This window comes from Nanorana parkeri, unplaced genomic scaffold, assembly GCF_000935625.1.
Source record: "Nanorana parkeri isolate BGI_ZX_2015 unplaced genomic scaffold, ASM93562v1 scaffold394, whole genome shotgun sequence".
NCBI classification, from domain to species: domain Eukaryota; kingdom Metazoa; phylum Chordata; class Amphibia; order Anura; family Dicroglossidae; genus Nanorana; species Nanorana parkeri.
In genome coordinates, this window is record NW_017306662.1 from 934008 (window position 1) to 943013 (window position 9006).

Consider the following 9006-nt stretch of genomic DNA (forward strand, 5'->3'; position numbering starts at 1 on the left):
CCCTACGCTTGCCAAGCTTCCCGTCAGCTCCGTGAGCTGGATCCGTTTCACCTCTGTCCAACGGTACCGACCTCTGAAAACTGCATTGGGCCCCTGCTTAGCAACGGGTGCTGCCGACCAGCTATTTTGACCAGCTGTAGGTACAAGTTTTTCAGTCATATCTCAGATTCTCGCCTTAGAGGTCTAGGATCGAGGGAAACTTGATTGTGATTGTCCATTTCAGGATGCATGTCCGTGCTCATGCTATCTGGCAGACCGTTGTCGCTGCCTTCCTCCTCTCTGCTCGTGAGCGACACTTCGTTCTCGTAGCAGAAAGTATTTGCATTAGAAAGGATGTATTTCTTTTCCGCGAAGTCCCTAGCGCTGCATACCGGCGTGTTGGGCACTTCGTATGTTTTGTGGAACCGGGAGTAGTCTACTTTGTAGTAACTCTTTTCTTCAAAGAGAACGGGCTCGTATCGATGACCCCAGTATATCTCATTAGCAAGGTAGGAGCTCCGACATTGCGTGGTCATGGCTGTGGCCTCCACCATACCTTCCAGAATGACCACAATCTCAAAGTCAGAATTTTCCAGGTCCTGTTTGCTCAAATCGTACAGTGGACTGTCTTCGTCCATTTCGTGAACTATTGTAATGGGGGAGACTAAGAATATTCTGTCTATACCACTGTCGAAGCCAACGTTAATATCTATTTGATCCAGCGGGATGTACTCCCCTTCGGATGTGATGCGGGACTTGAGCAGCTGAGCCCGTACGTGAGCTTCAACGAGATGGCTCTTGCGGAGGTTGCCCACTCTCCACATCAAGCACAGCTTTCCATCTCTCATGGCTATGACCGCAGTGTCGCTGAAAACCAAGGTCTCATTTCTCTTTTTCGGCTTGGCCATCTTAGCCATAACGGCGCCTATGATGAAGGCGTCGATTATGCAACCTACGATAGACTGGAACACCACCATGAACACCGCCACTGGGCACTCGTCCGTGACGCATCGGAATCCGTAGCCGATGGTTGTCTGCGTTTCGATGGAGAACAGGAAAGCGGCCGTGAAGCTTCTGACCTCGGTGACACAAGATTTGTGATTATCTCCGGCTCCCAAATCGTTGTGGAGTAAAGCGATCAACCAGAAGACACAGCCGAAGAAAAGCCAAGACAGGATGAAGGCTAGGCAAAAGATGACCAGCATCCATCGCCAACGAATGTCCACGCAGGTGGTGAAGATATCAGATAAGTAACGCTGTCCCTTCTCACTGACGTTGATGAACTGAACGTTGCAGTGGCCGTCCTTCTTGACAAATCGGCTCCGGCATTGTTGCCGGGTATGTATTTTGCTCTTACCGTTGCCATACCCGTTGGCAACTGTCATGGTAGCCAACTTCATTCCGTCCTCTTCTGAAGATACAACGCTGTAACGGTTGGTGCGCACGCTGCCCATCACTTCAGTTGTGGACTGCGGTGCTTCTGCTTTTGAAAACAGTCTTAATTTTTGCAAAACTCTTTGGAGAAACAGTTTTGAAGGCTCACAGGGGACGCTCCAGGGGAAGAAATAATGAAGAGATTTCTGTCTCTAGATGGCGTTGGGGTTACCAAGGGAAACGTTCTCTCATTTGAAGGGATGTCAGCCAGCTCTCACTGTCATGTTGATGTCATATCCTGCAACAATAAAAAAAAAAACTTTGTGTCAAAACATAAGGAAGCAGCACTGAAAGGTTTTCCTTGTTTCTTCCTGTCTAAGATCAACTGCAGACAATGTCATGTTCTACATCTACCTACCGGCATATCATGCAGGATACTGATTCCCGGCAATACAAAAACCTTGAAATATTATGGGATACCTCATGCCAAATTCACTTTCTAATTAATTTCAGGGTAGCCAATCAGCATAATTACCAATAGCAATATTTCATAATTAAAGTCTGAGTATATGATCAGCTTTTGTCATGTTTTTACCCAAATAAAAATAAACTTTATCTTATTAGAGAAACACGTCATTAAGTTTTCATTGGAGCACAATGTATTTTAGGCTTAAAGATTAGTTGTAAGGGTTCCAGGGAAGTTTAGCGTTAGGGCACAGGGACAGTTAATATGAGGGGTTGAGAGTATGGCATCTCTCTCTGTATATGGAGCTCTGCATCAAAAACTCTAATTGCCTCTCCTGGTGTTGATCAATCTTAACCTTTCAATTAAAGTTTAAATGATAAATCTACTCAAAACTGACTGATTTTGGCAGGAACAGTCCTTGCCCACTGGATTTGCACTGTTCCATCTCCATCCCAGTAATACAGGTCATATACACTCATATAACTCATGCAGAATGATCAATAGTCATGGTTGGTCCTCTCCCCTTAAGGTGGGATATGATTCTCATGTACAAGATGTTCAATGGTGACAGCAACATTAGCAAAAAAATGTTTGAGATTAACTCCATTACAAAGACTAGAGGCCACCACCTAAAGTTGGTGGAGAAAAAATTCCAGCACAATGGGCGAAGAGGGTTCTTTACAGTAAGAGCGGTTAAGGTCTGGAACTCACTGCCATCGGCCGTCATCTCAGCCAAGAGTGTAGATTTGTTCAAGAAACTTTTGGACAATTTCTTGAGGGACCATAATATCCAGGGATACCAGTATCCCTAAGAATGAGATGATGCGTGGACCTATATGGGTTGGACTTGATGGACGTATGTCTTTATTCAACCCCAAATACTATGTAACTATGTAACTTAGACTTAAATGAACTTCATAACGCGTGCTCAGAGTGGGCCCACATCTTTGAGTCACAAGGGTCCTCCACCGGGCCCTGAACGTAAGTGAACCATCATGATGTTATCCATCTAAAGTATATCCATTTTGGGTGGACTTACCCTTTAAGTTCCTTGGGGGAAGGGACCCTATGTTAATGAACAAATGCTCTGTGCTTACCTATCCAAGCCATGATGACAATCCTATATAAATGAACAACAGCAATAGCATGCCTATGTTTGTCTGACCCAGTTACACTCCAGCACAGCATAACTGGGTCACGTTGAGCTTGATTACCCCAGAGCTGTCACTTGATCACCATTAACTAAAACATTCAAAGTTCTGCTCACTCATCTTGAAATTATGGTAAGTATTGACCGAGGATCAAAACATTTTACCAACACAACAGCCTAGAATGCCGAGTGGCTGGTTGCAATGTTGTAGCAGCTCTGTCTCTATGGGAAACAAATTAACCTGGCTCCTTATTACCTGAAATACATTCTAGACTATTAAAGGCCTGCTGTTTAGCACAGGAACCAACCCTGGCGATACACCAGCTGTAAAGCAGTTCCTGTGGGAGTCATTACCCAGAAAATGACCCCAAGTATGGCCATGTCCCTCACATGACATTTCTCAAGCTCCATTCATTTGGTACATTCTCACGCACATACTTGGAAGAAAATCAAAGACCTGTTTATTTTCTGAGGATTTTCACTTCCAGCTTGAACACCGTGAGGGCTTTGTTGTCAAAAAAACGTTAATTTCCAAGAACTTAGCTCAGCGGTGAACAAATAAGATCAGAATCCAAGAGCCAGAATAGTCCACTTGAGGAACAGGTGCTTCTACGGGGCAGGTGCCAATACTGACCGTGGAAAAGGTTCTTAAAGGAGAACTATGGGGTCAGGGCTTTTACCCATAGTTCTCCTAAGGGTAACGGGAGGACACAAACTAGCGTCCTCCCGTCACCCTAAGCTCAGTATACCGCGAGCTACAGGTCGCGGTATACTGAGACGCCGCAGCCGGAGCGGATCCCGGCATCGATGTCGAGATCCGCCCAGCTGCGTGAGTGACAGCTGGCTCTGCCTATCTAGAGGCAGAGCCAGCTGTACCCGCCCCCTCCCCCGTCCGTTCCGCCAGTCAGCGCTGGTGGATCAGAGCGGGGAGGAGGGAATCCAGCCCCTCCCCTGTCATGGCAGAGAGCCGTGACAGGATCGAGAGGCGAGCGAACGCCGGTATGTGTTCCCTCACCTCCCGATCTACTGAGCCGACCTGTGACAGTCTCATTGTCACAGGTCGGCTAGAACTATGAGGTGAGTGGAAATCACTCATCTCATAGTTCTCCTTTAAAGGTTCAACACAAGTTGCCATTTTTTTCCCCAAGGCCCCTGGCTAGCTTGCTTCTGGGGTTTGTCCAACCCTTACTTAATGTGTTTCTAAACTCAAGAGTAAAAGTGTGTTAGGGCTACATAATGCTTCCTCATCTCCATAACATGGGATGAGAGGGTGTTCTGTGGTCCACTGGTAGAACTGGAATCTCTCATAAATGATAAGAGTACAGAACAGGCAGAAAGCACAGGAACTTATCAGCTCAATGGATTTCTTGCACAATCAACAGTTATGGAACAGATACAACAAACCACTTTCAATGGGACATTCAACAGACCATAAGGGGGCAAATATGAGTAGGACATTGATAGGGTTTAGTAGAGTTTTGCACCCATAAAAATATTAAAGATGCAATCCTTCAGGATTCCTTAGATCACTTCCTCAGGCTTCATACATTGTATGAATTTTATAAAGACTGTAAGCAAGAATCCACTTGGCTCTTGTGTTTAGACAATATTTGTTTGTCCCGGAGTTCAAGTAAAAAAAAAAACCCCAAAAAGTATAGAAACGTACTACAATAAACCCTCCAAACAGTTTGAGTCCATGGTAAAGCAAACTAGAAACCAGCTATAGCTAGTATAGGCCGACCCCACAAAGACAGTCCAGCCAAGTCTCTGGATCGAATTGTCCCCATAACATGCTTTAGGCCGTTTACGCTTGCGCAGGCGTTAACAAATGTATTTTTTGTGCACTGGAGCAGGTTGCATTTAAGCAGATTATTCATTTGGAATGGGCTGGCAGTGCAGATCAATGCGACTTTGTCTATGTGCATTGTGGAGCACTGTAGTGCACGGGGGTGCATTGGAAGCTACAGTATGTGTGCATTGGGGCGTCATTCTGAATGAACGGCCCCAAGTGCTTCTGTGAATATCCTAATTTGTCACAAATGTACTGATTGGGCCTTTTTCTAAACAAGAAACACCTGATTTGATACAGCCATTAAAGGAGAACTATGGGGTTAAGGCTTTTCCCCATAGTTCTCCTTAGGGTAACGGGAGGACACAAACTAGCGTCCTCCCGTCACCCTAGGCTCAGTATATAGGGAGCTACAGCTCGCGGTATACTGAGACGCCGCAGCTGAAGCGGATCCAGACAATTGTGCCGGGATCCGCCCAGCTGTGTGACTGACAGATGGCTCCGCCTATCTAGAGGCAGAGCCAACTATACCCGCCCCTGTCCGTTCCGCCAGTCAGCGCTAGCGGATCGGAGTGGGGAGGGGGAATCCAGCCCCTCCCCTGTCACGGCAGAGAGCCGTGACAGGATCGAGAGGTGAGCGAACGTCGGTATGTGTTCGCTCACTTCCCGATCTACTGAGCCTGTGACAGTCTGATTGTCACAGGTCGGCTAGAACTGAGGTGAGTGAAAAGCACCCCCCTCATAGTTCTCCTTTTAAAGTGTATGTATAGCCAAAACCTTTTTTTCCCTTTAGATAGAGTAGAGAAGGTCCTGCCAGTTTATTTTTTGTTGCCTGTGACCTGTTGGGGAGATTGTCATTTACTTCCTATCCTGGAGACACAATAGGAAAAAGAGATGAAATGCTACAAAATTACTAAGTTGGTCACTAGTGAACAAAAACGAATGAACCTCACCCTTTGTTCTGGTGATCAGTGTAAAAATTTGGATTTCCCGTCACTTTCTGTCTTGGTGACAACAGTCATTAGGACAAATAGGGTAAATCAACCCAACGTAAGAGGAGCGTCAGACCAGATGGTGAAAGAGTCCAAGTAGTTTCATCATATGATCACGTAAAACAGCCAATGCGAGTTCAGAACCATCTAGCTTCATCAGGGCTTGAATATTACATATAGTTTATGGACCCAAAGGCAGAATCACCAGGGTACATTGATGTATGAAACAGCGCCAGAGTCAGCGAGACATCATAACCATAATATTGGGCATATTGGACAATCGCCAGTTGGTCTGGCTCTCCTGTTATGTTTTAATGGCATTCTGGGTACCCACCAAGGGGGAACCTTCCTTTATGCGAGTAGCCTCACTAGAACCAATGAGCTTTGTGTATAATTCTGTTTTCTCTGTTGTATTGAACGAATACATTTCGAAGTCCTGGCACCGATTGTATATGGCTTTTAAGAGCAATTAAAAAGTGACAGGGGGTCCCTAGATTATTTTTAAAAAATTGCTAGCGTAAGACCAGCTCTTGACTCTAAGGGACTGATGTATATGCATTCTGCCCAGCACATAGCTAGGTGAATGCCATTTGTTCCCATCCCTGCCACTGAATGGAGCCGAGGAGCATAGAGAACTCCCTATAGGGATCTAAAGACAGGAATGCTGTGAAAATGGTATTCGACCACCTACCGTATACGATGGCTGGAACATTTTTTCATCAGCCCCAAGGTGTGTATCCTATGCTCCTCAGCTTCATCTAGTGGCAGGAATGCCATACAAACAGCATTCACCCAGTCATACGATGGCCAGAATGTTTATTCATCAGCCCCAAGGACTGTATCCTACGCTCCTCGGCTCCATCTAGTGGCAGAAATACTGTACCGGTGGCATTCAACCTGCTATATGATGGGCAGAATGTTTATTCATCAGCCCCCATGACTTTGTCCTATGCGCTTCAGCTCCATCTAGTGCCGGGAATGCTGTGCCAATGGCATTCGCCAAGCTATATATTGGCCGGAACATTTATTCATCAGCCTCACGAACTGTATGTGCTCCGAAATGTGTTGACTGTACTGGTGACGTTATAGAAAGGGATCGTATTTTTATAAAGTCACCCTACACCTCTCTGACATCAGTCACCACTATCAGGGTGGATAGTAAAGTAATCAGCTGGTCCAATAATATTTATTACCTAACTTGTTTCACTACACTCAGTCTCAGGTCTTAGAACGTCCATGCCTTTGTCTTTACAGTCCCTCCCCAGGGCAATGGGCTGCATTTTAATAGATCCCTCTGGGCACAGATCATAGTTGACCCTGTAGACGCATAAGGGAGCAAACTCTTAGAAGACGGTTTTAATCACTGATCAATTTGTCAGAAAGGGGAATTTGGGTTTTTTGAAGATTTGTTCCATTGATCTGCAGCTTCTTCTATAAGCAGTTATAAAAAGCCCAATGTGGGAACAACACTGACCGGTGCAGAGCCAAGAACGATGGCAGAGGGATCTTGGCTCCTAGGCTGCCCAGATATAAAAGCCGGGGGTAACCAAGCCCACCAGTCTCCACCTACAAGCGGTGTCTATAATGCACCTGTCTAGAATCTAAAGTGTTTTAAAGCAAATGGCCCAAAGCAATTCTAGTTCTCATTATAAGACTGAAGCTGCAAAACAGGTTCTATGATCTTTGAAGACAAAGACCTACGAATGGATTCTTAGATGGGGGAACACGTGGAACATGTTTTCAGGTCCACTTAGCAGCAAGGAACCATCTCAGAGCTACAGGTCCACAGTATCTGCCCAGAGTATAATAAATTCTACTGCATATCCGTCTATATCTGAGTATCGCTCTGAGATTTACACAGCTCTGGCACACAACACATCCCTGACTGCTCGGGAGACTCGATTTTTCTCTTCTGCTATTCAATAACACTTAAAGGTCTTGTCCCTCCCCAGCCCATGACTGGATGGTGAATGCAGAGGCAACAGACTGAGCAGCTCCTCTGTGATGATCTGCTCCCTCCTCCTATCAGGATGTTTATTATAGCACCTGAGCACTGCAGCACAACTGAACGGCTCCTTGTGCTGCTCCTCCCTCCTGCAGTCTGAGCTCTGCTATACAGGCTCAACAAGAGGCTGGTACCAGGTCTTATCCAGTAATTGCAATGCTCCTGGGCTGATTTTTAAAGGGTCCATCCAGTGATTAGCTGAGCGAATGCCATTCAGACAACCTTTCTGCCACTAGATGGAGCCGTGTAGCATAGGAATTTGCTGGGAGAACCCTTTATAAATCAGCCCCTTAATGTTGTAATAATAATTACAAAGCTGCGTTTATTTGTGTCTGTTATATCACACTGCAGTTCAATTTTAAAGCAGCCATGCACAAATAAACTGCAATAGAGTACAAATAATTCTAAACCATTCAAGCAGCCATCTCATTGACATTCAAGTGAAAATAATCCTATTACCCGACAAAGTGCATGGGAGAACCTTGTCTACTTTGATCATGGAAAAGCCATAAACTGGTGTGACATAGGGCAGCCAATGGGGACCCGTGCGCTGTCAGTTTAACAAAATAATTGTTCAAGCGTCTCATTGCATCGCACTGCATATGAAAAATCTCTGGTTCATGCTGGTGAACACGAATGTGAGGTACGTCATATCAGAAGGGCACACTCGATTGCTTTGGCCAGCACCAGTTTTTAGACTGGTATGAAGACAAATATTCTTCTGCCTTGTGTTAGAACTGGATGGCAAAGCTACTGGATGCGTGTATGCCGGGCTGTAGCTACCATGGGGCGAGTGAGGCACTCGCCTCAGGGCGCAGCTGAGAGGGGGTCGTAGCCAGGGCCGGCCCCCCTCGCCCCTGGTGCCAAGGCGAGCACAGGGCGCCATTGGCAACAGGGGCGCCAGGCGGCTAACACAGCCACGGCTCAGCAGGGAGAAGAGGAGCGGCATAGGCTTCAGCTTCTCCTGGGATCCTGCTACTCTCCCCCGCCTCTAAGGGCAGAGGACTCAGTGTTCTCAATCTCTTTTTCTATTTCTTTCTGTTTAGACCCCTGATATTTCCCCCGAAGCCTCCCCAACAGTAAAAAATAAAATAAATAAAAATAAATAAATAATACAAATACAAAAACACCCCACACACACACACACACACACACTCATGCACACATATTATTAGACATGTGCAAAGACTAAAAATTTGTTTCGGACTAAATGAACGGAAACTAAAAATGTTTTCTTTAGTTTGGTCAAAC

At 45.7% G+C, this 9006-nt stretch overlaps 1 protein-coding gene across 1 annotated transcript in view; it reads right to left on the reverse strand.

Annotated features, from left to right (window-relative positions):
* Positions 1–9: 9 nt before the first annotated feature.
* Positions 10–9006, reverse strand: part of KCNJ2 (potassium voltage-gated channel subfamily J member 2) — a 23322-nt gene continuing 14325 nt past the window's right edge. Inside the window, exon 2 of the mRNA XM_018559445.1 lies at positions 10–1651. Coding sequence (XP_018414947.1) covers positions 156–1433 — 1278 coding nt within the window. The 5' untranslated portion in view covers positions 1434–1651 and the 3' untranslated portion in view covers positions 10–155. The remainder of the gene's footprint in view (positions 1652–9006) is intronic.